This window comes from Drosophila sulfurigaster, chromosome 2R, assembly GCF_023558435.1.
Source record: "Drosophila sulfurigaster albostrigata strain 15112-1811.04 chromosome 2R, ASM2355843v2, whole genome shotgun sequence".
NCBI classification, from domain to species: Eukaryota; Metazoa; Arthropoda; class Insecta; order Diptera; family Drosophilidae; genus Drosophila; species Drosophila sulfurigaster.
This window is the reverse complement of record NC_084882.1, coordinates 22,991,751-23,019,138: the sequence shown is the minus strand read 5'-3', so window position 1 is coordinate 23,019,138 and position 27,388 is coordinate 22,991,751. Positions and strand designations below refer to the sequence as shown.

The 27,388-nt window shown below is 42.2% G+C and overlaps 13 protein-coding genes across 13 annotated transcripts; 8 read left to right on the top strand and 5 right to left on the bottom strand.

Annotated features, from left to right (window-relative positions):
- The first annotated feature begins 296 nt into the window (after nucleotides 1-296).
- LOC133839165 (small ribosomal subunit protein mS22) lies at nucleotides 297-1,582 on the top strand. The gene has a single exon (XM_062270520.1). It carries the CDS (start codon nucleotides 371-373, stop codon nucleotides 1,541-1,543), a length of 1,173 nt encoding a protein of 390 aa, XP_062126504.1. The 5' UTR covers nucleotides 297-370; the 3' UTR covers nucleotides 1,544-1,582.
- Nucleotides 1,583-1,830: 248 nt separating this feature from the next.
- On the bottom strand, nucleotides 1,831-3,194 carry LOC133839166 (zinc finger protein 610). Its single transcript, XM_062270521.1, has 2 exons — nucleotides 3,107-3,194; nucleotides 1,831-3,053 (listed from the first exon to the last, which is right to left on the bottom strand). The coding sequence occupies exons 1-2, from the start codon at nucleotides 3,131-3,133 to the stop codon at nucleotides 2,055-2,057; spliced, it is 1,026 nt and encodes a 341-aa protein (XP_062126505.1). The 5' UTR covers nucleotides 3,134-3,194; the 3' UTR covers nucleotides 1,831-2,054.
- Nucleotides 3,195-3,298: 104 nt separating this feature from the next.
- On the bottom strand, nucleotides 3,299-6,761 carry LOC133839168 (surfeit locus protein 4 homolog). The gene is made up of 4 exons (XM_062270524.1): nucleotides 6,505-6,761; nucleotides 4,552-4,815; nucleotides 4,077-4,487; nucleotides 3,299-4,014 (listed from the first exon to the last, which is right to left on the bottom strand). The coding sequence occupies exons 1-4, from the start codon at nucleotides 6,553-6,555 to the stop codon at nucleotides 3,928-3,930; spliced, it is 813 nt and encodes a 270-aa protein (XP_062126508.1). The 5' UTR covers nucleotides 6,556-6,761; the 3' UTR covers nucleotides 3,299-3,927.
- Nucleotides 6,762-6,820: 59 nt separating this feature from the next.
- Nucleotides 6,821-8,792, top strand: LOC133839164 (NF-kappa-B-repressing factor). The gene is made up of 5 exons (XM_062270518.1): nucleotides 6,821-7,386; nucleotides 7,537-7,910; nucleotides 8,002-8,198; nucleotides 8,254-8,415; nucleotides 8,473-8,792. The coding sequence occupies exons 1-5, from the start codon at nucleotides 6,969-6,971 to the stop codon at nucleotides 8,693-8,695; spliced, it is 1,374 nt and encodes a 457-aa protein (XP_062126502.1). The 5' UTR covers nucleotides 6,821-6,968; the 3' UTR covers nucleotides 8,696-8,792.
- A 73-nt stretch (nucleotides 8,793-8,865) lies between these two features.
- On the top strand, nucleotides 8,866-10,428 carry LOC133839163 (zinc finger protein 454). Its single transcript, XM_062270517.1, has 2 exons — nucleotides 8,866-9,309; nucleotides 9,371-10,428. Exons 1-2 carry the CDS (start codon nucleotides 8,956-8,958, stop codon nucleotides 10,415-10,417), a joined length of 1,401 nt encoding a protein of 466 aa, XP_062126501.1. The 5' UTR covers nucleotides 8,866-8,955; the 3' UTR covers nucleotides 10,418-10,428.
- Nucleotides 10,429-10,606: 178 nt separating this feature from the next.
- Nucleotides 10,607-11,263, top strand: LOC133839169 (uncharacterized). The gene has a single exon (XM_062270525.1). The coding sequence runs from the start codon at nucleotides 10,607-10,609 to the stop codon at nucleotides 11,261-11,263; it is 657 nt and encodes a 218-aa protein (XP_062126509.1).
- Nucleotides 11,264-11,265: 2 nt separating this feature from the next.
- LOC133839170 (trafficking protein particle complex subunit 6b) lies at nucleotides 11,266-11,920 on the bottom strand. Its single transcript, XM_062270526.1, has 2 exons — nucleotides 11,760-11,920; nucleotides 11,266-11,707 (listed from the first exon to the last, which is right to left on the bottom strand). Exons 1-2 carry the CDS (start codon nucleotides 11,826-11,828, stop codon nucleotides 11,315-11,317), a joined length of 462 nt encoding a protein of 153 aa, XP_062126510.1. The 5' UTR covers nucleotides 11,829-11,920; the 3' UTR covers nucleotides 11,266-11,314.
- A 388-nt stretch (nucleotides 11,921-12,308) lies between these two features.
- On the top strand, nucleotides 12,309-14,698 carry LOC133838797 (protein O-mannosyl-transferase TMTC4). The gene has a single exon (XM_062270024.1). The coding sequence runs from the start codon at nucleotides 12,418-12,420 to the stop codon at nucleotides 14,536-14,538; it is 2,121 nt and encodes a 706-aa protein (XP_062126008.1). The 5' UTR covers nucleotides 12,309-12,417; the 3' UTR covers nucleotides 14,539-14,698.
- A 513-nt stretch (nucleotides 14,699-15,211) lies between these two features.
- Nucleotides 15,212-18,351, bottom strand: LOC133838798 (cysteine protease ATG4D). Its single transcript, XM_062270025.1, is given in 6 exon segments — nucleotides 15,212-16,260; nucleotides 16,318-16,793; nucleotides 16,849-16,925; nucleotides 16,988-17,183; nucleotides 17,246-17,393; nucleotides 17,395-18,351. Coding segments are annotated over 6 exon segments (2,082 nt in total). The 5' UTR covers nucleotides 18,247-18,351; the 3' UTR covers nucleotides 15,212-15,927.
- A 300-nt stretch (nucleotides 18,352-18,651) lies between these two features.
- Nucleotides 18,652-21,363, top strand: LOC133838801 (3-hydroxyisobutyryl-CoA hydrolase, mitochondrial). Its single transcript, XM_062270027.1, is given in 4 exon segments — nucleotides 18,652-19,039; nucleotides 19,105-19,341; nucleotides 19,343-19,987; nucleotides 20,638-21,363. Coding segments are annotated over 4 exon segments (1,161 nt in total). The 5' UTR covers nucleotides 18,652-19,036; the 3' UTR covers nucleotides 20,914-21,363.
- LOC133838796 (conserved oligomeric Golgi complex subunit 2) lies at nucleotides 21,240-26,807 on the bottom strand. The gene is made up of 5 exons (XM_062270023.1): nucleotides 26,670-26,807; nucleotides 23,576-23,670; nucleotides 22,447-23,517; nucleotides 21,694-22,382; nucleotides 21,240-21,639 (listed from the first exon to the last, which is right to left on the bottom strand). The coding sequence occupies exons 2-5, from the start codon at nucleotides 23,663-23,665 to the stop codon at nucleotides 21,360-21,362; spliced, it is 2,130 nt and encodes a 709-aa protein (XP_062126007.1). The 5' UTR covers nucleotides 23,666-23,670; nucleotides 26,670-26,807; the 3' UTR covers nucleotides 21,240-21,359.
- LOC133838802 (translin-associated protein X) lies at nucleotides 23,996-25,042 on the top strand. Its single transcript, XM_062270028.1, has 2 exons — nucleotides 23,996-24,779; nucleotides 24,836-25,042. Exons 1-2 carry the CDS (start codon nucleotides 24,094-24,096, stop codon nucleotides 25,020-25,022), a joined length of 873 nt encoding a protein of 290 aa, XP_062126012.1. The 5' UTR covers nucleotides 23,996-24,093; the 3' UTR covers nucleotides 25,023-25,042.
- Nucleotides 25,393-27,316, top strand: LOC133838800 (serine/threonine-protein kinase pelle). The gene is made up of 3 exons (XM_062270026.1): nucleotides 25,393-25,801; nucleotides 25,991-26,617; nucleotides 26,677-27,316. The coding sequence occupies exons 1-3, from the start codon at nucleotides 25,527-25,529 to the stop codon at nucleotides 27,197-27,199; spliced, it is 1,425 nt and encodes a 474-aa protein (XP_062126010.1). The 5' UTR covers nucleotides 25,393-25,526; the 3' UTR covers nucleotides 27,200-27,316.
- Nucleotides 27,317-27,388: the final 72 nt, after the last annotated feature.

Below are 27,388 nucleotides of genomic sequence, written 5' to 3'. Positions count from 1 at the left end.
CAAAAACCTGTTGACCTATCGATAGTACAATTCGCGGGTTTCGTTAACACTTCACAGCACTGTCATAACGGTCAACTAAATACTTTAGGTATTTTAATTTTTGCGTTGTGGACTCGCCTTTTATTAATAAAATTAATTTGTATGCGAAACTAGCAAGAGCTTATTGCATTTCTAAGTACCAACAACTTTATATTACATTAATCCAATTGGTTATTGTACTGAATTACCTATTAGAACATGCGGTATATTATAACAGTAGAATTTGGTATATTTTAGTACATTTAAATATACACCTCGGTAATACACAACACTGGTGTTCGTTGGCTCTCGCGTGTTTGTGTTGCTATTTTTCGGCAGTTATTGAATTAAAATGTCTTTATTTCGGCACATTCGCAAGCTTAACGCCTTGCAAAATGTACGCCAACTCTCGAGTGCCGGACTCAAAAGCAGCACCCTACAATACGCCACAGATCCGCAGCCGCAATTCACAGATGCCGAGACTCAACAACTACTCCAATCCATGACGCAACTGCAGCTGGACAAAGTGTTCCGCAAACGCACCGTGCCGGATAACAGTGTACACACGCAATTCATGACCACGGCGCAGCTGGAAAAGGAGTTTCTGCTGACGATTGAGAAGGCGCAACAATTGCTTCAAATGCCACCGGTTGTCAAGATCAAAGAGGACACCGAACGCATTATTTCCAAAGATCCAGCGCTGAAAGATTTTGCCACCACCAAATATGTGTTCACAGACATCACCTTCGGGTTGCCGCAGTCGGAACGCAAAGTCGTCGTACGTGACGTGGATGGTACATTGTCCTATGCCACACTGGACATCACGAAACGCATGAATCAATTGTATTTTCCGCTCGACGGACGCAAATTTTACACGCCTCGCATGTTCTCCGACGAGCAACTGTTCCAGCGTTGCCTGGACGAGCATAAATATGAATTCATTCTGGATCGTTTGACTGTTCAATACGAACCTTATGAGGCCGAGTTCCACAACATTTCAGCCAAAGTGTTTGAGCATTTGAATGAATCCAAGCAATTTGATCAATTGCGTTCAACACGTCACTTTGGACCCATGGCCTTCTTCTACGCCTGGCATCGTTGCATCGACGATCTGCTTTACGATATGATACGTCGCGATTATCTGCTCAATGCCGTCCAACTGATTGCGCTAAGCTACAAGATACATAAAGTGCCGCTCGATTATCAAGCGACTCTGCGTCAATTGGAGGAACTGCAGCCGTCGCCAGCTGTCAAAGCGTTAGCCGAACTGCGCAGCGGTTTACGGCAGCATCAAGCGAAAGGCATTGAGAATGAGATACAGACGGCAATTGGCAAAACAGAAACCGATTTCCAGGCCGACGAGATCAGTTTGCGTTTCATTGAGCAATACATAGGCAGCGAGCATGCACTAAAGAAGGTACAGCTGGAGTTGGCGGTGCAAACGCTCAAGGAGCTTAACCTGGAGAAACAGCAGCTGTATGAGGGGCTGAAGAAGGCACATGGTGTACAACAGCAAGCCTCATAAAGTTGGATCACTGTTACTTATTGTTATTTCCCCGAAAAATAAATACAAACTAAGCCAAACATCAAAGTATCTTATCTTAGTTACAAATCATTTTATTTATTCACATACTAATGAATTAATTAAACCTTATGACTCTAGCAGTCTTTATAAACAGAACATTCATAATGTTATTTCCCCTAACTAAATACTATCTTCATCTTTAGCCTTTTGCTGAATGTATTTTGAAAAGATTGCCCACACTCATTTAATAGAAATTAAATTATATATACATATTTAAAGCAGACAGGCTTCATAATCAAAACATTCTTTATTGTTTCACTTAAATACAAATTAAACCAAAAACTTCAAATTCATGTTGCAGGACTTTTAAATCTTAAGATGACAGCCTTTGCTTAACGATTAACATAACTTAATTATATATGCAATGATTTAAGAAAATAGGCTTTACATTCAGACCGTATTTCGAACTTTTACTTCTCTTAACTAATAACAAACATAAATACATTTCCTGCTATTTCTTGAAAAACTTCAATAAGCGCTGCTGATAGGCCATCATGCATCTTCTCTTGTGCCACGCCGCACTTGCTGAACTCCCAAATTGTCGACTGCAAATAGTGCAACGTTTGGCCGCCGCTTTCCTGCTATAACGTGACCATTGCTTGGACAGATTAAAGAGTTTGGCATTGCAGCAGGCAGCATTTAGCAGGCGATGCAACACGAAACTCGCCATTGTAGAGAATCTTTTACGGCACTGCTGGCACCCATAGAGATTCTCATTTGAATGTTGCTCGATGTGCTTGGCCAGCTCACTTCGGCTGCTCCACATGACGCTACACTGTAGATGCGGACATTTGAAGGATCTTTTTGTTTTTTTCGATTTGGCAGGACGTGCTGGACAAATCAAGTTGTGCTGCGACATATAGAACTCGTTGCGCACCATCTTGCCACACGCAGTGCAGAGAGCACGCGGTGCCCAGTGCACGGCCAAATGGCTCTGATGCTCCTGCAATAAGCTAGCGATTTCACCACAGATGCGACATTCTAGCATTCCATTGGGAAATATGTTTGTATTTTCGCTGACCAACTTAAGAAATTTGCGTTCCTCTTCAGCTTCAGATGCTGTTGTTGCTGGCTTCTCGAATGCCAGTTCCCATTCATCTGTCAAATCGCGTTCACATTGAATGGCCACATCAACTGTTGTCTTCAAATCCGTTTGCATCTCTCGACAACGCGTAGGAAGCGAATTCTCTGCAGGTAATGTCATTACTGCTCGATCTATCATTTGCTTTGCGGTGACAACTGGGTGATTGGCATTGGAACTGGTCGCCCGAGCAGGTTGTATATTATGTGCATCATCAGTTTTGGAGATTTGCATTTTATTCGCTAGGCTTTTACTAATTGTTGCCGACACTGAAATGTTGTTGTCGCGAGCAAACTTCTCGCTTATAATGACGGTGTCCACCACCACTATTTGCGGCAGTTCAAATACGGGCACCGTTATAGGTGTTAGCTGCGGGAAAAACAAATTAATTTATACAACAATTTATTTTAAATTTAATTTACTTTTGCGGGAATCTTTTGAGGAAGCATTTTGCCGGTGTGTTTACAGCTGTTTAAAATGATTGACGTCTCTGAATGGTTAATTTCAGAGTTGCATTTTATCGGTGAAAGTAAACCGATTTCGATAGGCACAGGTCGGTTGTTATTGGTCACCGGGCGGTTGTTTTAAAAACATGAAAATAATAATTCTTAAAATTTTTTTATCGCTTTTTACTTGTTTTTTTCTTTATTAAAACGTTACAATTTAATGCTATTACACTTTTGCTTATAAACGAAAGAAACAAATTATCGTCAATTGGTACAATTCATCATATTTTATACACCGAACTTCTATCAAACAACAATCGCAAACACAATTTGTAATAAACTCATAGAGGATAGCGAAAACAAATTAAATTAAAAAAATAAAATTGATAAAATTATGTATGTGCGGAAGGACAGATTAAGCATATCAAAAATCAGTTAATGTCTCTCATTAGGGGCATAAATCGCCATGTGTTTTATGTACAAAACGAAATGTTGTCTCTTATATTTATGTTTAGTATATACGAAGTATGTCGTTGAACGTGCGCGAATGTTTTGTGTGTTGTTTGGTGGGGCCATAATCATAATGGATAAGCCTGGATATTGCGGAAGTCCCTTTCATTTCATTTATCAATAAGTCAAGTATTTGATGTGTGTCGTGTTGTGCTGAGCTGTTCTGTGCTGTTTGTTGCATCCTGTTGTTCCATTTTATGGTAATTCTAACTAAATATTTTCTTTTCAGTAAAAATTAATCGCGATCGATGCTTTTGTATTGATAGCGATTTCTATAGGTGCCACTTCTACCACTTCTTCTTGTGTTCATCCATTGAAACACCACCGGGTCCCAAGGAAACAATCATGAGCAGTCCACCAATGACGGATAGTGTCTGAAATAAACATTGTTTTAATAAGCAATATCGAATAACACAATGCTTCCTTTAAAGCTTACCTGGAAAAAGTCGTATTTCAAGAAATCTCTGAGCGGTTTGTATGAGGGAATAGTCCACCAAGCATTGTGGTACAAGTTGAGTATGGTGAGCAACGCGACCAGAATTAGCGCCGACAACTTTGTCTTATAGCCAAGCACAACAAGTACCATCAATGTGGATCCAATAATGTCCTGAATCACATTCCATACGCTCAATTCGAAGCGAATCAGTGTAATGAACATGAAAGCCAACAAAATGCGGCCAGCCAACTGCATGAAGTTCTTGGGCTTATTGTCACCCAGAGATGGCACACCAGCAAATAAACTGCGTCCCTCGATTCTCGCCTCAGCAAGCACCAGGAGCAGGGCACCGATCAATGCAAAGTTACGTAGCAAGAACTGGAAATCCCACAGGATCGAGTACGCAATTGTCTACAAAAGTCAATAGAGCAAAAACTTAACTCAAAAGTAAGATGGATAGTATATCTAAACTCACCTGTAGCACAACGATGAAGAAGAGCAGACCAACAGCAATGTCAACCTTGAATCGAGCCATCACCATGCCACAGCCGCCCAGTTGTCCAAACAGATTGGTCAGCACAAAGACGGTGGCCAGAAACTTGCCACAGCCCCAGCTCATGTCCATGTATTCGCGCTGTTCGTTCCACTGGAAATACATACGCAGACCATCCTCGAAGAAGGTGGCAATGAGACACAGCCGCGCCACAGTTGGCAGCACATTTTTGCCACGCTTGATCACCTTAATAGAGGGAAAGAAGACAAATTGATAACAGCTTTAGCATACGAACTTCATTTGAGGGGTTTTACTTGTTTTTTTTTTTTTTTTTTAAACTTTGATAAGTTATAATTAAAAAATAAGTAGCGATAGCAATGCAAAAGTCGGGTTTCAGCTACGAAATATATATATATATATATTTTCCCCTCAATATAATAGTATGTTTTCCCTATTGGACTACTGAAAACTATAAATAACTTTAAAAATAGTAAATATAATTTAAACATATGTTTCCAATGTTAAAAGGCCTTATCGCCTTTAAGATTTCGATGTTTATATGGGCGGAGAGACTGATTAAACATAAACATATGTAATGCAGGTATTGGAAAAACTAATTTGAAAATATTTTCGCTAGATGTAACTTTAAATATTTTGAAATTATTTCCTAAATTATAATAGTATAATGAGAGAAAGTATTTAAAAGCAATTTCCTCAATCTTGAATGCGATTCTCGTCTTTGTGATATAAGAGACTGAGACTGATAAATAATAATTACAATTTATTTAAAGCCAGTTTTCTAAAACACGGCAAAGCATGTTAATTGATCTCCCCCCTGTTGCTAGACTTAATGTATAGTCTGCTGAAACTATTTGTGTTTTCAATGAAATTGAGAGATAGCTAGAAAAACCAATAAAAATAAAATACAATGGAAATATGCGTGCGCCGGTGTGTAGTTGGTTTAGTGATAAGAGAGCAGCGAGGCTCGAGTATCGATGATAAGATGACATCCACTCAATTTGATTATGATAAGAGCTTCAAATTTACAATACGCGTAGAGCGTGGCTTTTTTTCTTCACCAAGACAGTGTTGATTTGGCAAGACAAAAGACGTAAGACGAGTGAAACGGAGGAGAATGAATGGAGAATGGGGAATGGAGAATGACGTGTCTCTCACAACAGCTCTCTCAGCTTCTTCACGTTATCTGTGAGCTCGCTTTTTTACTTTATTATAGATTTGTAACGGGTTTGGTGTATGATGTTGTCTAGTTCGATCGAATCGTTCATGGCATAATTTGAATATATGTAAATGCACAAATACCTATGCGAGCCACACTCATGTGTGTGCGAGAAAAGCGAGTTAGCAATTTGAAATGTTTTCCATTCCCCCAAAAAAAGTTATTACGGAACTCGAACTTGACGTTAGATGCCGCTCACTCTCACCACTTTCACTTGTGTAGGCCTCACACACACACATGCATAGACATTCAAACACGCACACATAATAACGCACACTCACTCACACACATACAGAGTAACCGCATATGGCGTTGTTCCAACAATTGCCAATTAGATATGAATTTCTAACTTGACAGCTGCATTTCTTTGGCAAGGTGGCAGCCCAAAAACTAATAAGCTAGCCGATCTTGCACAAGTGCATTTATTTTTGGGGGTCAGTGTAGTCTACACATTGCTTTCGCTGCTGTTGCTGCACTTGAGCTTCGAACTTTTGCCGCGTTTGGATGACGTTGGCAGTTTTCTATCGCTTTTGCCTCAGTTGTACTCCAAGTTGAGGCCGTTTTAATGGCTATAAATGGTGCACAGCCAGTTGGCAATTTGACTACTGATTTGCTACGTCTAATCAGCATTATGTGGCGAGGTCGTCGTCATGCTACTTTCACGGTTATTTGCTTGCGATCCAAAAGACCAATTTTACCTGTTCAGCCACATCTTCGGTTTTTGCAATGTATTCGTTGGGTATGCTCATGATGTTGGCAGTTTCTGCTGCTGCTGTTGCTGCTGCTACTGTGTTCAGACCGTTCGACACCGACCGTTAGCAAAGAAAAGACGCCTACAACGCGTTTTGTCGTCACCTTTGTGCTTGCAGTAAATGAAAATTAACAAAAAATCATGAATAAACCAGGAAATTAAAACACACACACAACACGGGCGGCAGACGACGATATCGAAGCGCTACACAACACGGGCGATAGGCTCGCTTATCGTCTGGCAAAGAGCACAACAACTCTGTTCACACTGTTATCGATAAATCGTACATTTGTGGCTACGCTTCCCGGAGAACGTCGATTAATGGCGTTCAATTGTAGTGAATGAAAAGCGTGCTAGATTGGTTTAAGAAAAAAGTAAATAATTAATAAATAAATAAACCACTTGATCATAATGGCTACAATAGCAAAGCGACAGAAGGTGGAAGATGTTGAACAACTTGAGACATCACAGAAGCAGGGCAAAAAACACAAAAAATCCAAGAAACCTTCGTCAGCGGAAAATGCCGCTGAAAACTCCGGCGATTGGGATGTGGACGACTATAAAACAGAATATGAAAGCGAAGAGCACTGGGAATTAAGACGGGACTTCATGCTAGCACACAAGGATCGCTTCGACGAGGAGCGTTTAGTGTGTTTGGCGCAAACATTCATTAACATGGAATTCATGGGCTGCAAATATCCCAATGAAACGATGTTATTAGTCGCCGAGCTGTCCAAAGATATTGCCGAAGAGTTCCGGAAGAATCGTGCCTTGCGTCTGAAGCGTACGTTTGTCTCCGCCTCGGATGCTGCGGAACAGCGCGCCAAAGGTAGAAGGAAACAATAATAATAAATAAACTTTAAACAAATATTGTATTAAGAACGGCAGAAAATGATTAAAATGAAAACACTAGTAAATATGACGTTTGAGAACACAAAAATCCCCCCAATCCTCCTCCTTATTCCCAAAACAAAACTAGGGCGAAAAGGTGGAGCAGCTGCTGCCAGGTCAGAGGTGCAATCCCTGCAATCAGCTAGCAGCCGAGACCGGCTTTGCTTCGGCGGCGGCGAGCCAGTCAATCTCTTTGCCGGATTACGGTACGGTAATCTTGTCATCTATCTCGCTGGTGGACGCTCCTGTCTGCGCAACTCTTGCAACACCGTCAAAATGAAATACGAGGAACGTTCCACTGAAACTCAACAAGCAATAGCTGACGATGTCTCCAAAACAGCAGAGATTCTGCTTAACGATGAGGTTATCGCAACTGGCATCGGCGAGAACTTGAAGATTGCCAAGCTGGCAGCCTATAAACAAGCCATCCTCCTGCTCCAAACTCATTGCTACAGCATCAAGGTAAATATTAAAAGAAACCGCACATTTGTAATAAAAATTTATATAAAATATGTCATTTCTATAATATAACTTAAATTTCTAAATTTTGTAGTTAAATGCCTCGCGTGAGACTATCAAAGTGGAAAAGGGAAAGAATGGTGTTAACATTAATGTGACCAAAGAGTCGGCTGACAACTTGGGAGAACCCAAATTGGACAAAAACAACAAAGGCTATCACATGATGCGTCTAATGGGCTGGACAGGAGGTGGCTTGGGGCGTTCCAAACAGGGACGTGAGGAGCCAGTGGGGTAGGTGTTTCCAAGGAAAAAAATCATAAAATTCTCTAATGAATTTCATTTTTAGTTATCTGCTTAAAAACAACCGCATGGGCTTGGGCTCGAATGATCCGCATGCCAATTTGGCCGATTATCGCAAACTAATTGAGAACTATGTAAACTCGGATGACATGCGAGACATGCAGTTTGAGCCCACCTTCTCCAAGGAAGAACGCGCCGCTCTCCATCAGTAAGTTTGCATTATTATAATATTTTTTGTAAAATATTGATCTCTTTATTTTTCTAGGGTTGCTAGCAAATTCGGTCTGCGTTCCAATAGCTATGGCGTGGGAGAATCACGTCGCCTGCTAATCACAAAGAAAATCGGCTATGATATCATACTTACTGAAGTGCTTAATCGTCGAAATCCCAAGTTTTGCGATCGTTATTTTGTTCAAGTTCCGATGCAAAAAGCGCACTTGTTTCCTGGTCATGTGGCAGCCTTAGATTTGGAGAACTTAACGGAGTAGAGTCTAGTGCATATTCAACAAATTGTTTTATTTTATTGTTTTCTGCGTATATATAAGTTATGATTGATTGATGTAAATAAATGTAAATTAAGTGCAACTCTTCATTTTCAAACTGCCCTCGCATTGCATTGCATGCTTACGCTGCGCGGCGAATGGCAAATGCAAGTGCGTAATGCTGTGAATGGCGCTTAGCAGGACAATAACGAGTTGCTAACGTCGATTTACTTTGTTTTGTTTTTTTCCTTTTATTTGAGTTAAAGATGAGTGGCAGGTGTCCTCGTTGCAACTGTGAGGCAACTGGACAGAATCGTTTGGTCACCGATAGCTGCGGACATAGTAAATGCCGCCAGTGTTTGTTAAACGATGTTTCCGACTGCTTAGAGTGCAATGAGGCAACAAATAACACTATCGAAGTGCCTCAAGACACGGAAATACCTGCAGTAGAGTCCCAGCTATCCCACGATGAGTCACCTGCTAGTCATATAACAGTCACAGAACAAGGCTATCACTGCAGCGTGTGCAACAAATCCTTTCGCAGTCGCACACAGCAATATTATCACCGAGCCTGCGGCAATGAGGCGCTTAAGCAATTTGCTTGTACGCTATGTGATCGAGTAAGTTGTCCTAGCACCCTTTCGAATATGCTTTTATTCAACACTTATTTTTCTTTTGCAGCGCTTTGCTACACGCTCGCATCTTAAGTATCATCTGAATAGTCACGAGAACAACGAACAGCACAGCTGTCCTGTTTGCCATAAGAACTTTAAGCAACAGCTTGTCCTTCAGCGTCACATGCGTGTCCATAAGACTGAAACATTCACTTGCCCGCAATGCCAAAAGCAGTTCCGCAGCCAAAGCGCTCTCGACACGCACAGTCAAGTGCACAGCGGACAGAGTTTGCCTTACAAATGTGAGGTTTGTGGCAAACACTATTTGACCAAGGCGAATTTAAAGCAACACCGATTGAAGCACGATCAAAACAGCACGCGTTACGCTTGCTCCATCTGCTCTAAATCATTTCTGCGCCAAACCACCCTCAGGTTGCATCAGGCGCGGCACAGTCAACGCCCACGACACTCGTGTCCACAATGCTATAAAACATTCAACGATCTAGATGCGTTGGCGCGCCACAAAAAGCAACATGCCATAACGCATCGTTATCGGTGCATTGACTGTGATGTGACCGTCAATCGAAGGGACAACATGATACGTCATATGCGGGCCATGCATCCCGGCGTGACCTTCGATGCAGGTGTTGAAATCATTTCCAACGAGTCGCTTAACCAAGAAGTTGAACCTCCAGTTGCAGTTGCAGAGGAAGCAACACACACACCAAACATTCAACGCTACAATAGCGTTATCATGAGCGTGGGCAATGTGCAACCAGTGGATGTGGCTGCCTGGCTGCCACCAGAGCCGGAACCGGAGCCTGAGCCCGTAATACAACAACAACAATTCGTTCAACAGCAACAACAATTCATTCAGCAGCCACCAACTGTGCAAGATGAAGTGCAAAAAGAGAATGTGAAACTTTATCGCAAAATCATTTTGGATTTGGACAACGAAGAGTACTCCAATGAGCTGAGCACTGTGATGGATCTGGAGCATGAAATAGCACCCGAGCATGTGCATCAAGTATCGATGCAACAACCGCCGTTGCATCAACGTCTGCATTGGCGCAAGAATTACAAGAATTTTTACGAAAACGAACACACAGATTAAGAATGCAAAAAGGGTTTGCGTGACAGCAAATTGGTCACGCCTTTTTTGACATAAGCAGACAAACGTCATAATTTAAAGATCTCTATATATATATATATATATAGATAGCCGAAGTCTGGCTGCTTGCCATATTGCTGTCGACGTCAATGCCAAGATGCCGTAACATTGTTATTTTAAGTAGTCTTCAATATGCCCAACGCACAATCGGATCGAGATGCTTTAGAGGCAGTCTACGAACTGACCCAAGGAGCTACTGCACAACGTAATTGGCGTAAGTTGCTGACGTTGGGCGACACTTTCGATGTGCAGCTTAAACGCAAATTGCTCTGGATTTGGCCAACTGCCAAGAACTTGATGCAATTCCAACTTAAACTCAACGAACTGCGCATCCAGCATGTGCTCAGCATTGGCTGTGGCAACGGACTGCTTGAGTGGCTTTTGACGGCGGTGGGAACTGAGAATTCATTGCGTGTCTATGGTCTGGAACGAGATGCCAACTGGTGGCGCAGCAAATATGCTATACGCAGCTTTATTCCACTCAACTACATCGAATCATCTGAGTACAATTGTCAATTATCTGGTGACTTTTTGAAGCAATGCTGTTGTGGATTACCGCCACAAGCGTTGCTCTTCTGTTACTTTAATAATCGTGTGGCATTTCTTGAATATCTGTCGGCATTTGCCGGCTGTTGGCTTATTATAATTGGTCCACAACCGTCACTTGGAATACACACGGATCCCAATCCGCTGCAGCCGGAGTTGCCCGATTGCAGTCGCTGGGCGTTGCATAGCTTAATCAATTGGACTGAACACAATGTAGTTGCATTGTACAAAAAATTACCATAAACTATAGCTATACGTGTAATTTAATTGTAATAATTAACCATAATAATAATATTAATTCCTATTGACCTCGATGTGAAATCTGCAAGCGGGAATTGTTTGCACCTCCGCGGTGACAGTGCTGTTGATGCCCAGATTGCTAAGAGCACCGCGCACCAGGCCACAGGTGAAGGCCACAAATTTGGGAGCCTGTTCTAATTGCTTGGCGCCCGGTGAGATGCGTGTTAGAAACCGGAATGCTTTGTCCTGCACCACATACATGCCATGATTGTTTGTCCGCAAATTATCGACCTGCTTTTTGTAGATGAGTGTCCAGAAATCAGTGCAGATGAATTTCATGGTCTCCAGTTCGTCCTTAAAACGTGTGCCATCTCTTGTAAGACGTTCAATCAGCCGATATCCTGTAGTGAAGCCAATGTACTCCAGCGTGGCCAGATCATGTTGATCCTGCGTGTGGAAGACGCATTAAATAGTTGGACCTACTTAGCTGTTCACTTACCTTGCTGGCGTCTAGACAATAGTTTACTATCTCTGCATGCAAGCAATCGAAAACAATTTCCTCTGACATTTTATAAAACACTCCCCTTCTGTTTATTGTTCAGATTTGCATTCGCAGTCAACTTCATCAGCTGACTGCGGCGCTAACATGGGAATGGTTAAGAGACGTTTCAAGTTATCGGTTTTGTCATCGGTTGAGAGTTTTAACTAAAATAATGTTGATTTTACGAAAATGTATGCTTTATGCATCTCTGTCGGCATCTCTTCAATAAGGAATGGCTTTTACCAAAAGAATTCCGTTTATTGTTAACTTCAACATCTGATTTTTTATTGTCGTTTGAAGTTATCGGAGCTAATTTAATTTAAATTTTTATAACGCTCCGTAAATGATAATTTACTTTGTGGAAAGTGAAACAATAATTACTATTTACATGATGCAGATTACTGTAAGCTTGAACAGCTGAACGTTGATTATATTATTTTATATATGTACAACCATAGTTGTTATTGTTATTTTTTTTTGCATTCACTGTTAACTTCAACAGCTGATTACATCGTAAACACGTGAATGTCAACGCCTCGACTTCAAATCGGCAGAATGTATACAAAGTGATAGAGCGTCCGCAAATTAATTGAAATTCCGTGGAAAGTGCAATAATATGGTGAACCTAGATCTGCGCCAGACCTCGGCGCTGCACAGTCTGGTCTGTCAGTCCATATTAGTACTAATTTGTTTGATCTGCTTTGGCTACGGCGGCTTAAGCGGCGCCAAGTTTGTCTTCGATGACACGGTGGCCATTGTGAAGAACAAAAATGTTTATACGCTGCCCACCAACTGGACAGCCATATTTAGTCACGACTTCTGGGGTGCTCCGCTTCTAAGTGCCGATTCCCATAAGTCCTTTCGTCCACTGACAACGCTAATGTTTCACTATGAATACGCTCTGCTGGGATTAGGCGCGTCTCACATGAAGTTCCTCAATCTGTTGCTACACTGCGTCAACACATTGCTGATGTGGCGTTTGGTGCGCTCGCTGTACGTCGAGGACATTGACATCGAACGCTGGGCCACCATTTCCGCAGCACTATTTGCTGCCCATCCAATTCATGTGGAAGCCGTTTCCGGCGTCGTTGGACGTGCGGAGCTGATGTTCGGCCTCATCCATTTGCTTTGTCTACTGCTGACGGTGGCCAGCGTAGATAAACGTGGCGGCAGCACCGTCATCTCCATACTGTTCCTCACTGCCATTGGCATGCTGTTCAAGGAGTCCGCAGTAACGATTCCTGTGTCCTGTGCCGCACTGGATTACTTTCAAAATGGCACCTATATGCTGCCTCTGAAACTGCAGCAACGCATCATCACCACACGCCTACGTTACCTCGTCTATTTATTTGGAACTGGGCTACTAATCGTGCTGCGTCTCTGGTGGCAGAACTTTGAGGCACCCGAATTTAAAGCCGTGGACAATCCCATTGCTCATAGTGAGCAATTGTTAACGCGCGGCTTGTCGCAGCAGTATCTGTATGTGATGAACTTCTGGCTAATGCTATGCCCGCAATGGTTGTGCTTCGATTGGGCACTCGGCTGTATCCAACTAGTCACGAGCATTTGGGATATGCGACTGCAGGCTGTGATTGCATTCTACAGCTTCATATTCGTCTCACTCATGAACTTTCGCCGGCTTGCGGGCTTAATGATTGGCTTGGCCTTGATGGTCATACCCTTTCTTCCCGCCTCGGGCATCATTCGTGTGGGATTCGTGATTGCAGAGCGCACACTCTACGTGCCCTCCATGGGCTTCTGTTTGCTGTTCGTCTATGGCTTCTTGTACTGCTACAACTACATGGCGGATCAAGCACACTGGCGGCATCTGCTCCAAGCACTCCTCATGTTGCTCTTTGCTGTACTGATGCTGCGCACCCGGCAGCGTGCTGCCGACTGGCTTAACGAGGAACAACTCTTCAGTTCGGCGCTACAAGTGTGTCCCAACAATGCCAAAGTGCACTACAACATCGCTCGACTGGCCACTGATATGGGCAACAGTTCGAGAGCTTTTCAGCACTATCACCGAGCCATCGAGCTCTATCCGGAGTATGAATCGGCGCTGATGAATCTGGGAAATCTGTATCGTGAGCATGGCCAACTGCAGACTGCCGAGAAGTTTATACGTGCTGCACTCGCAGCGTATCCTGCGTTTCCCGTCGCCTGGATGAATCTGGGCATTGTGCAGTCGGCCCAGAAGAAGTACACCGAAGCGTTGGACAGCTATAAACAGGCGCTGAAGTATCGCACGGATTATGCGGTCTGCTATTACAACATGGGCAATTTGTATTTGGAGCAGCAGCGTTATGCGGAGGCACTGCATCATTGGCAGCATGCTGTAGCCTTGAATCCCCGTCAACCCAAGGCATGGGCCAACATTCTAACGATGCTAGACAATCGCTCGATGTACGAGGATGCACTGCGTCTTTCTGAGCAGGGACTGCTGCAGTTGCCGCATGAGCCCAGCATCATGTTCATACGAGCCAATGTGCTGGGGAAACTGAAGCATTATGTCGAAGCGGAGTCGCTGTATAAACAGGTTATTGAGCTCGATCCACACAATATGCTATATCACACGAATCTAGGTGTGCTCTACCATCGCTGGGACAAAGTTCAAGAGGCGATCGATTCATATAGAACTGCTATCAGTATTAATGCCGTACGATCGACGACTGCGAGGGACAATCTGGGTAAGCTGTTAAAGCGTATGGAGCGCGAAGCTATCAATGAACAGTAAAGCAAATATAGAGATACTGCATCTACTATAAATATATAAATAATTTATAGTATCTGGTCATTAGCGTAAGCAACTTTTAGCTAAAAATACATCATAGGTTAGTTTAACTTATTATAGAAATTAAACTGAATGAATCCCCTCAATCTGCTGTCCAATGTCCCATAAAATCTGTGAAAATATTTTCAATTAACACATAAATCTTTCGCACTATCTACAAAAGAATTTACTATTATTTCCCACCTACAATGTCCTATAAATAACCTGCGAATCCAATCCTAATTAACACAAAACTTTGCTATATCTAAGCAACATTGAACGAAGAATATATCATAGGTTAGTCTAACTTCTTATTATCTTTTAAATGAGCCTCCAAACTGAAGAAATATAAAGAATTCCGCCTACAATTTCCATTAAAAAAATCTAAAACAATTCCTAATTAACACTAATTGTTCGCTCTAGTAAACCGGTTTTTGCTATAATATATCGTAGGTTAGTTTAACTTATTATTGACTTCTAATTGACTATAATTTCCCACCTATAACTTCCAATACAAACCTGTAACAAAATTCCTAATTAACACCGATCTGTTTTGATCGACGAAATTCATAGTTGTGAATAACTTTTAAACAATTGCATATGCATCACACATTTTAGCAGTTAAGTCAAAGCAATATATATTTTATATTTATTTATTTATTCAAGGGTATGTACAATTAAGATTAGAACTAAATAATGATCGATCCAACTAGGCGAGAAGAACATAAGTTAATTAATTAATCTAAGACATAAGAACTACTCACAAAATACAAATACTTTCGAGAGCAGCGAACCAATGCTGGCACCGAATCGAAATCGAATCAATTCCATTACAGTATTCGCATTACTACAAAATAATAATACCGAGAATTACATAAACTATTTATAAACTATATATATAGGAATATACAAACACACATACATAATCAGACGATCCACAAAAGGGGGAACACGAAACAAGACAAAAACGAAATAAATTGAATACAAATTGAACAAAGGGTTGCGTTTTGTTGTAAAGAAGGTAATCACAATGTTAATAACAATAATGATAAGCAATAATATGCAAATACAATATGATGAAATACGCAATATGCATGTGTACGTAAATGTATAACAAAAGTCTTTGATGTTGAGATGCACGTCTGTTTAGATTTGGGCGAGCTAGCGAGCGAGCAACGGCGATACAACTTAAACTATGACAATTACAAATAATAATATATAGTGAACAAATAAAAGTATATATAACACAGTGTTTGCACAGCAACGGCGACTGTCAATTGAAGGAAGGGAAGGACAATTTATAATATGGGCGGGGCAATCATGGCTTATATATTTGTATATGTGTGGCGGCTATTAGAGCAGCACAAACTCCTCGCTCTCACTGTCGTCAGGATCATGCTCATAGCTGTTTAGTGGAGGCAATGTGGAACCCTCTAGTTCCTGAGTCAATGTGGCCACTTGCTTTATAAGTGGCTTGTAGAGTGAATCGCTCATTTCATCGCGTGCATGATCCATGCAACGACCACGAGAGAAAGTAAATAGCGGATAATTCATTTCAATGCAATCAGCTTGCTGCGGTTGCTGTTGCTGCTGCAGCTGTTGTTGTTGCTGCTGCTGATGCTGCCATTGTGGCAAGTTGGTTTTGTCCATTGTAGCACCCGAAGCACAACGCATAGGATGCAAGTACTAAAAAATTATATTTAATATAAAGATTGTTTTTAATCAATTATTTCCTGTACTCACCAATTGCACGCTCTCCACAAAACTGTCGAAATCAGTTTTAGTGGCACAATAGAATCCAATGCAGCAACTGGGATCCATTTTACTCGATTTCAATTTGCGCGGCGACTTGCAATGAAACGAGTGCATCGAGAACGTCTCCTGATTCACATCCACCATCTCCTGGCAGTAATGCGGATCCAAATGTATCAGTTTATCCTCCTGGAAACCCACAAAATACAAAGAATGCTTTGGCTTGCCACCAATTATGCCCAGACAATGCTCCGTGCTTAGCAGAAGTTTCAGACAATGCGCATAAACAGGATTCAATTTGTCGGTGCCCAGACGCAATGGTATTAGTACAATCAAGGATTTCCAGTGCTGTTGTTGATCCGGCTTATTGTTGGCGCTATTGCAACGCTTCGATTGCTGCCAAGGCACATTAGGTTTGGGCGCTGGCTCTGGGATGCTGCATAGCTCCTCCACGTCTTGCATGTAAACTGAGGAAAGGGAGGAAATGAAGTTGTTGTAGATAAGTTGAGGGTGCTAGCTTACTGGTGCAATCCTTGGCCACATAAACGCATATATTGTCAAAGTCGGCATTCTCTTGAGCAGCCAGCTCTAAGGCGTGTCTGTAAATCAAAAGAAAGTATATCAGAAATCTATCACAATCTTCTCTGTTTTCAACACTCACTTTAGCAGATACGAAACTGAGGCTGGACCATACCAGTCACCTGGTTTCTTGCCCAGCTGCTCGCCCAGCCGCACCAGTGCGTGTATGGAGAAGGGGCTGCTTTTGGAGGAGCTGTCGCCAAACCATTTGATTATCTTCTTATGCATGTTATCCTCATACGTCGAATGCAGCTGCGAATCCGAATCATAACGCCAGCCTGGTCAAAGTTACGGTAACAGTTTAGTAAAGATTGTGTTGTAAACATAGTCAGCTACTTACTGCGTCCAAGGAAGTGACAGATGAGTCCTTGGGCCAACAGCATTTGGCCGCTGCGCAGCATGCAACCCCAGCCACAATCTGATGTATAATTGGAGCCATTCATTGTGGGAAACTCGCGACGATAGGTCATCCAAATGCGACTGTAAAAAATCGCGTCGAAAGCCCTCAATACCCTCTTCCCAAGGACTCTCGGCCAGCTGATTCTCTGCAGCATCCATGCCGAGTTCTTGGGGCACCACAATCTCATCGATTTGCTGCGGATTCAATGTGGGATACAAGGCAGAGGATGACGATGGTACTGTTGTTGTTGACGTTGCCTGTTCACTGTCGTACGCTGATGTTGCATTGTCGGGCGTTGCATCGGCGCCACTTGGCAGCTCCGTAACGGAGTTCTCCATGCTGACGGGTGGCGTGAAACGACGATGATAGCAACGACCCAGCAGCCAAACGGGCTGCTCTTTCGAGAAGCTCGTCTGACGCATTTTTCCGCTCCAGCCGTACTTGACATTGTGCCACATGGCCACTAGCTTCGATTCCATGCCCTTGGTAGGCGTGCGATTCGCTGCCAGGTCGGCATCCTCATTATGCTGCTCCACGTGACCGCAATTGCTGTGACTATTGTTGTTGCTGCCACCATAAAGCTGACTAAACGCATTCATGAAACGTGATGACGTCGATATTTTACGCTGAGGTGTCGTCTCCAATTTGGCGTTTTGACTTCCTGCTGACGCAGCAACTGCAGCAGCAGCAGCGATTGCTGTGTGGTGTGGTATGGTTTGTATTGGTGCCGCCTGCTCCTCCTCGATGGCGCCATCCTGCACTGCGCCATCTACCAAGTGGTGGCCAGCAGCGCCACTTGTCTCGAATATGGCGAGCTTGTCTTCGGTCAGCTGGGAGAGCAGTCCATCATAGTTCATCTGTTTGCAGGAGGAAGAGGAGGAATTGCGTCGACGGCGACGCTTGGTTCGTCGTAATTTCGTGAATTTCAAAAACAAGGGCATGGCACAGTCACAACAAAAGAAAAACAAAAACAAACAAACAATTGCAATATTCCCAGAGTGCTGTTGGCCACTTGCTGGCTTTGCTGGCTCTGACACCACTGAATCATGATCATGGGCATTTTGGTGCTCGTTGCTGTTGTCTCTGTGCCGTTTTTGCTGATTATCGATATTTACTCACCGTTTATTTGTTTAAAAATATGAGAATGATAAAGTTAAGCTTTAGTTTTCTGCGTGTTTGTATTCGTATTCATACGTTCATGCGTCGCACTAATGCGAAATTGGTGTGTACACAAGTGCAAGTAACATGATAATTGGAAAATAAATGTATTTTAGTATTTTTTATAAACTAAAAAATACGAATTAAATTCTATGGTGTTTTAATACTTTCAAAACAAAATAAGAAACACCAAATACTTGACAATTCAATCACCAAAGAAAAAATTCATCAACTGTTCGCAATCAGCAGGTCCGTGTAAACGTATTTCGTACCATTGCATTGTTCTGTTGCTAGGCGCAGCGTTGCCAGCTTGCTGCGCTTTGGAATGCAACTCTATGTTGGATTTACCAACCCAACTGATGATGCACACTATTTAACCGCCGCAACTGCCATTAATAATGTGCAATAACAATTAGTTTGCGGTTGCAGCAGCACAGTTATCAAACTGGTGAAATACGTAATAAAAAATTTAAAATTCCTTGTCGGCTCTGTGTAAGAAGTGGCAACGCTGTGACGACTGTTTTTGTTATTGCGCAACTCCCCACAGTGAAGTCCAAAAAACGAAGAATCAAAATGGTAAATAATTCAAATGAACACACATAATTAAAACGTCAATTAACCAAACTATACAACCATGATAGCAAAATCCAATTCAAAGGTTCGTCTACACGGTCAGCCATCAAACCTACAGCCACTTGCCTCTTCTTTGTGGCGCTGCAACAAAAACAAAAACAATGGCAAATTTCAATTCCACGCGCCTTTCCTCATCCTCGGTGCTGGCCACCGAGTCCTCCAACAAGGGCATGATAATTATCAATCGCCCCAAGGCATTGAATGCCATTAACCTGGAAATGGTCCGTAAAATTTATAAGCATTTGAAAAAAATGCGAAAAGTCCAAATCCCTGATGATCATCAAGGGTACCGGCGACAAAGCATTCTGTGCCGGCGGCGATGTCCGTGCCTTGGTCGATGCTGGACCCACCGATGAATCGAAGAGTTTCTTTCGCGAGGAGTACACCACAAATGCCCTGATTGGCAACTACAAGATACCCTACATTGCCATCATTGATGGAATCACAATGGGCGGCGGTGTTGGACTGAGCGTCCATGGTAAATATCGTGTGGCCACGGATCGCACCCTTTTTGCCATGCCAGAGACGGCTATTGGACTCTTTCCCGATGTGGGCGGTTCGTATTTCTTGCCACGCCTCCAAGGAAAATTGGGACTTTATCTGGGCTTGACCGGTTATCGTCTGCGTGGCGCTGATGTCTTCCATTCGGGCATTGCCACGCATTATTGTGATAGCTCCAAGATTCCAGAGCTCGAGACAGCGCTTCTCAATTGCCCCGATGCCGATGATGTACCTGAGTTGCTGCAAAAATTCCACACGCAGCCAGAGAAGGCCTTCTCCTTGCAGCCTGTGTTGGAGCAGATCAACAAGAATTTTGCTGCCAGTTCGGTGGAGGGAATTCTGGAGAATCTGAAGAACGATGGAAGCGAGTGGGCAAAGAAAACGCTTGAGGTTAGTAAATAAATAAATCCATATGTTGTTAGGTTGTTAATTGACTGCGTCAATCGCGGGACACGCGATAAAAACGCATAAATATTTGAATCGCAACGGCATGAGAGATTTCTTTCAATTAACACCTTATTGTGCTATGCAAAACACGATTTAGCATTTATCTGTTTAAACATAGCAGCGAAAAAATTGATTACTTTTGAATCTTTTTACATAAAAATCAAGTATTTTAAAAAAACGAAATGAAATGCTAAAAGTTAAAGATTCATTAAAAAATGTTTTATACATTTTAGACTAAAATTAATATTTATAGTTTCGATTTTATCTATGCTTTAAATTTATTAAATAACTTAGAATTCATATTTATCGTTGTTGAAAAACAAAATATGAGTATATGATATAATGAGAACAATTCAAAATTTTCAGACCAAACGAATATCTTACATTTATCAACTCAGTATCTATTTAAACAGATAAGAGTTTATAATGATAATTTGTCAACCTTGAAATGGACTTAGAAAGAAATGAATCACAAAAATAACCTAATATTTCCCATTATTCATACAAGAATTTTTCATGTCTTAAAAATTTAATAATTTCCCCAATTAATAAATTAATCATTGTTTTGATTATTATATTTTCTCTTTGTACAGATGCTTTGTAAGATGTCGCCCACATCCCTGAAGGTCACCTATCGCCAACTGGAGCTGGGCTCACAGTTGTCCTTGGCCCAATGTCTGATCATGGAGTATCGTTTGGCTGTGCGTCATCTGGAGCCACGTGCTGACTTCAAGGAGGGAGTGCGCGCTCTGCTCATTGACAAGGATCAGGACCCCAAGTGGAAGCCAGCCACGTTGGCCGAGGTTACCGAGGAACATCTGCAATGGTTCTTCAACAAATTGCCCGACACTGAGGAGCTGAAATTGTAATGTAGCTGCTGCAAAAGCAAAAAGCTTGCTTAGTTTATTAGCCGCACTTCTTACCCCGCTCCAAGTTCTGTTATCCTGCTACCGTTAACGCAACCACACCGAACACTGAACATTGAAAACACCCTGCAACTGTGACATGATCTGATTCGATTTGTTGAGCATGCATTTTGCTTGAGTTTTACCAAAATTATACGTTAAGAGTTTGCGCTCCCTTCACTTTCAAATATTGACAGCCATATACTAAACAGATCTGTGTAATCTCTTCTATCTCTTTTTCAAAACAGCGATTAAACCACTCATCGGGGATAAAATATAAAATCCGAACGTGAAATTTGATGCATTTATATACGATATATATATATATATTTTACATTATATGAAACTAATTGTGCCTAACGAGAAATTTGTAGAAATCGATTAACAATAATAAAATTGGTATTAAGCATTTAATCCTTTGACTTAATGCTCTCTTCAACCATTTTTGATAGCTCCGGCAGCTTTTCAATCTGTGTCGCCTGAAAGTTAAGCTTGGAAAGCTCCTGTGTCCAGGCGGCCACATCGACACGCAACTGCAGACGTATTTTGTCATCATCCGAGACAGCAGCAGTTGAACTGCTGTTCGCCGGCGCATTAGATGCGGAGCCACTCTTTAGATTGCGCAGACGTCTCAAAGATTCTTCAGTTTTCTGCACCGAAGTCAGCACATCACTGACCACATTAAAGTAGCTGCAATAAGAGATACATTAACCACAGTTATCTTTAAGGATTTCCTAAACTTACGCTTTGGTAATGTTACTGCAAACCTCGATGAGTATCTGCTCTACAACCAATGCTCCCAGTTGCGATTCGTGTTGCGCCACAAACGATTTCAGAGGTCGTAGCATTTGCTCAACGTACCCGGAACTACGTGTGGGCACCTCACGATTCGTCTTACGATACAAACGTGGCAAGTCATTGACCTGTCGCACATTCTCTGTGCCACATTCTGTGATCAAGAGGTCTTTTAAAGTCGTCTGTATGGTGCTCAAGTGCAGGGCAAGGGTATCGTCCAAATCAGCTATGGATTTGCTTAGCACATTGTTGAATAACGTGATGTTCTTTGTCTTCGGTGCGGCCTGGACAATGATCTTTTGCAGCTCTGGCAAATAGGCTTCCAATTTACGGGTATCAGCATGCAGAGAGATCAGCAGTTGATTTCTTGTGTAGACTTTAGTGAAGCTCTGGCTAGATTTGGAGGCGGCAATGACATCGCTGATCCAACGCGAAAGTCGTAAGACAATCTGCAGATTTAGCTTATAGAATTTGGGAAATACTTCGGGCAAATAGATGCCATCGGCCCAGCAGCGAGTCAATGCCTCTTTGGCAGCATTAAATGGCTTCAATTGAAATTCGCCAGACGCTGGACTGACGTTTAGTGTGTCATCTTTAAGTAGTGGCTCCAATTGTGCCTCAAATTTGCCCGAAATTTCCTGCAATTTGAAAAAATTGTTTCTAAATTTGTAATGCAAATAAATAAAAATAAATTTAATTTACCTGAAAACATATCTGAAAGTAGACGGGCAAATTCCAGCGAGCCTCAAAACTCTTGGTTTGCTTATGCTGGCGATAGAATGTCACCGCTTCCTCGTTGCTATTCGTGAGCAACTCTTCAATCTTGCCAAGGAAATCCCTTGTACACTTGTACTTTACGTAGAACACTTCAGAGTTTCCTGGTGCAAATATGGAATTCATATGTAACTCCAAACGCATCTCAACATCAGCCCAATAGCTGTTGACCACAAAATTGAACCCATTCAGCTTATCCGAGTACAACGTAAGGCGCAACAAATCCGTCATATGCAGCGATATAAAGTTCAGTATTTTGCTGTAAATTCCTGCCAATCCTTGTGGCGAATTCTGCAACTGTTGCTCGCCAATGATGCCGCTCATATATGGTGCCACAACATCCTCACGAAACGCTCGTTCAGCATGTCCGCAGGCATCCAGCGTTATGTAGATGCGTAGACAACGTTCCAAGTGCTCTGCGGTGGAGTTGCGAGCCTGTTGCAATGATTCGTTAAAGAAGCGTCGCAAATGCTGATGCACATCGTTCTCCAGTTGCTGGATTTTCGTCTTATGCTCTTCACTGAGATGTGCGGTACAATGTTTCTCATGAAACTTCAGCTGTATCAAGTCGAGAGCAGCACGTTCCAAGTCAACAGCCTGTGGGCTCTGTTCTCCTGCAAGCTTTAGAGCGATGAGCTTTTCCAGCTTGGCGCTGATCTCATAGACTTTTTTGAGGCTTTGTAAGCTGCGTTGGCATTCGCGTAATTGACGTTTTTGCTCTAGTTCCGCACGCAGCTCCAACACATTGTCCTCAATCAGACTGTGTATGCTCTCAATCTCGCTGCGAAATTGTTCCAACGGTCGTTGAATGGTTTCAATGGACTGATCGAGACCAACAAGATTAGCACTCAAATTGACAAAATCTGCGTAATCCTCGTTAATTAGATCAATCATGGCCGAGCGTAGACCCTTCAGATAGAGACCTAGGTTGTCACGCAACAGCTCTAAACTCGGTGCATTGCGATTCTTGTGTAGAAACTCATCCACCGAGAAGTTTTCCTATAAAAGGAAAGGAACACTAAAAAAAAAGTTGTTGGCTTCTAATTGGACAACTTGCCTTCATAAACTCGTTTTTGTCAAAACAAAGTTTCTCCGCTGTGCTTGTGGTGGCCGTAGCCACCGATGGCTTCCTTGCTGGCTCATGCATGGCACCTAATAAACATTAATAATAAACAAATTTGAAAACTTGTAGAAATTGCCACGACCAAATTGCACTAGGTAAACTCATCAACCATAATAATCGATGTACTGCAACGTTAATCGATAATCTGCTGAGGTGTTGTTCTAAGCACTACCGACATAGGGTGGCAACGACAAGCACACAAATAAACGGTTTTTAGGCTTGCGCTTAAAAAGTTACCATTACCATTAACTAAATAAATTATAAAACACAAGCAAAAGAAAAGTGTCATAAACAAATTGCAGCAAGTAAACTAATCCTGGAGAACGATAAGCAAGGGCTATCGATAACCTGTTTAACTGTTGTTCGAGGCACAATCGTATAGTGTGGCAACGCAAATTGCCGGCATTTTATCTTGCTCTTTGATAGCATACACAACAATAAAGAAATAAACAATGCCGAAAGCGCAAGGATATCGCAATAATAATGCGCCCCGCAAGCGTCAAGTGCAGCTTGACGAGCAAAATCCAGTGGTGCAAGCATTTCGCAACTATGCCACCGAATTGGACAGCAAACATGATCGACACGAGCGCATTTTGAAACTTAGTCGCGACATTACCATTGAATCAAAGCGCATTATATTCTTTTTGCATTCCATCGACTCTCGCAAGCAGAACAAATCCAAAGTGCTGGAGGAGGCAAAGCAGCGCCTAAACAAGCTCATTGACGTCAACTTTCGTGCCATTGCCCAAGAGCTTCGCGATCAGGATGTCTATCAATTCCGTGCTGCATATTCGCCAGGATTGCAAGAGTTTATTGAAGCCTATACTTACATGGAATATTTGAACAACGAGGACAAGGACAGTGAGCAGTCAAAGTCAATATCAAGCTGGTCTGATTTGCAATCGGTTATGCAGTATGAAGATGAGACACCGCCGCCTCAGGAAGGAGAAGCAGCAGCTGAGGAATCCGGCGATAAAGTCGTTAAAAAATTTCAATTTTTCGTTGATCCAACCGAGTACATTTTGGGAGTTTCTGATCTAACTGGCGAATTGATGCGTCGCTGCATCAACTCCTTGGGTAGCGGAGACACCGAGACTTGCATGGAAACCTGCAAGGCATTGCAACAGTTCTATACCGGGTGAGTAAATTAGTTATTTAAATGATTCATCTATATAATACTTTCTTCACTTGCAGCTACATCAGTTTGAACTGTCAACGGGCTCGTGAATTATGGCGCAAGATTACCACCATGCGGCAGTCCATGTTAAAGACCGAGAATGTTTGTTATAATGTCAAAGTTCGCGGCGGCGAGGCAGCAAAGTGTGCTAATTTCGATCATAAGCCGACAGAGGAAACAGATGAAGGATTCAGCATTTATTAAATATATCAGTCAAGAAAAAATCCATTGAAAAATATTGAAATATTGTCTTAAATTGAAAAGAAAGTGAAGATAATATATAACTACAGCTAAAAATTCTTTACAATTCATAATATTTTTATTGACCATTGTGAAGCAATGCACTAGGCAAATTACCAGAGACTGAGTTTTTTAAATGCAATCTTTCAGAACAATGAGTAATCTTAATAAGCTCTTCAATTGCTCTTTGAAAAGCCGCTTTATCAAACTGTAAGCCATCCTCTTTTTACAGTGCGCCTAAAACTGTTAGATGCATTTGTTAGCAACAGTTAGGCTATTCAGCCCTGGCGTCGTAGTTTTTTTAACCGATCAACGATCTGGCAACGCTGACACCATTATCTCCAGTTGTTCCAATTGGGTTTTACCCGTGCAAACAAGTGTTGTTTTGATGATCACAACATTCCAAACATTTCGCTGCTCCAAGCCCACTTGCAAACTTATCGCAATTGGCAGTAAATTGACAAAAAGATGAGCGCAGCGGGAGCAGCTAGTTCCAAACGCGAGGTGGATAACCCACTACCCATTGCCCTGCTGCCAGTTTGTGTGCGCCAAGAGCTTTGTGAGCATCTGGATGCATTAGACGTGTGGAAACAGCTCGCGACATTCGTCAAACTGTATCCTCAAGATGTGAACTACATACAAAAACAGCTACTACGTGGACAGTCACCCACCAACGAATTCCTCAACATCTGGGGTGGACAATACAATCAAAACATGCACAGTCTCTTTGCGCTCTTCCATAAGTGAGTCACAAACTTGCTACCAACTTGTTGTGGTGGCAATAATTTTTAACTAGGCACTGGAAAGATTATTATGCTTAGTACAAAAAATAGTTAGTTTCTGATTTAATTGAAGATCAAACACTTATTTTTTGCCTATTTTCATAAGTTGTAAAATTCTTTCTTTAAAATATTTTATTTTGTGCCTTCCAGTAATAAATTGCGCAGTGCGATGTTGATCATTAAAGACTATGTAGACGTGAAGCTACACAAGTATATTGCGAAGACTGTCGATCGGGTGCCGAATACTCAAGAGGTGCCTAATACACGCTCCAATAACAATGCCAGCGAATCAGGAGCAATCGATGCTCCTCACAATCGGAATAACAATTTAGAATCTTCGGATGATATTCGTGTGAGTAGCGTGCAACGTGCCGCTGAGTCGCTGCTGCAAATTGACTACGCCGAATTGGTGGCAGCAACGGACAACTGGAATCCAGAGAATAAGCTGGGCAACGGTGGATTTGGTGAAGTCTACAAGGGCGAAATAATGAACTCCTTCATGGCCATTAAAGTGATGAATTATGTGCATAAGCACAGCAACAAAACCAAAGTCCATCTGCAGCAGAGCTACAATGAGCTAAAGTACCTGAATACACTGCGACACGACAACATTCTGGCCATCTACGCTTATAGTATCAATGGCGAGAAACCCTGTTTGGTGTATGAACTGATGGCAGGTGGTTCCTTGGATTCCAGACTAAGAGCGCAACACACAAAGCCTCGTCGAGCGCCGTTGACGTGGCAACAGCGTTTGTTAATTGCTCTCGGCACGGCCAAGTAAGTTTGGTGGTATATAAAAAAGACTTTCTAAATTCTATTCTTTTCTTACCTTATAGGGGAATCTACTTTCTGCACAAGGCACGCGTAATTCCTTTGATACATGGCGACATTAAGCCCGCCAACATACTGTTGGATGACAAGGAGAAGCCCAAGATTGGTGACTTTGGCCTGGCACGCGAAGGTCCCAAGTTCATCAACGATGTGACCAAAGTGAACAAAGTGTTTGGCACTCGCATCTATTTGCCACCAGAGTTTCTGAGTTCCAAGGAACTTAGTACCGGCGTCGACATTTATAGTTTTGGAGTTGTGCTGTTGGAAATGTTCACAGGTCGTCTGATGGCCGAGTGCACGCATCAAGCGGATCAGCAACTTTTGCTGAAATCGATTAAGAAAACCTGTCATCCATCAGAGAATCCAACTCGCAGCGATATATTTGACAAGAATCTGGTGACGCCAATGGGCGAGGAACTGGACAAATGTCTGTGTGCCATCGATTTTGGATTGAAGTGCACCGCCTTCAATGTGCAGCAACGACCTTCAATGGCTGAAGTTGTCACGCACTTTAAAGCCTTCGATTGAACATTCCAAGAAAAAAAAAACAAAATAGTACCATTTATATTTTTATACAAGTTTATGTTAAATAAGTGTCTAAGCAATTGTTGAACAAAATATACAATACATATTTTTAAAGCATAAGGAATACATTTTTATATTATTGCTCGTCATTTGGCAAACGATTTTGAGTCTAGCGTCATTGCTGTCACTTGT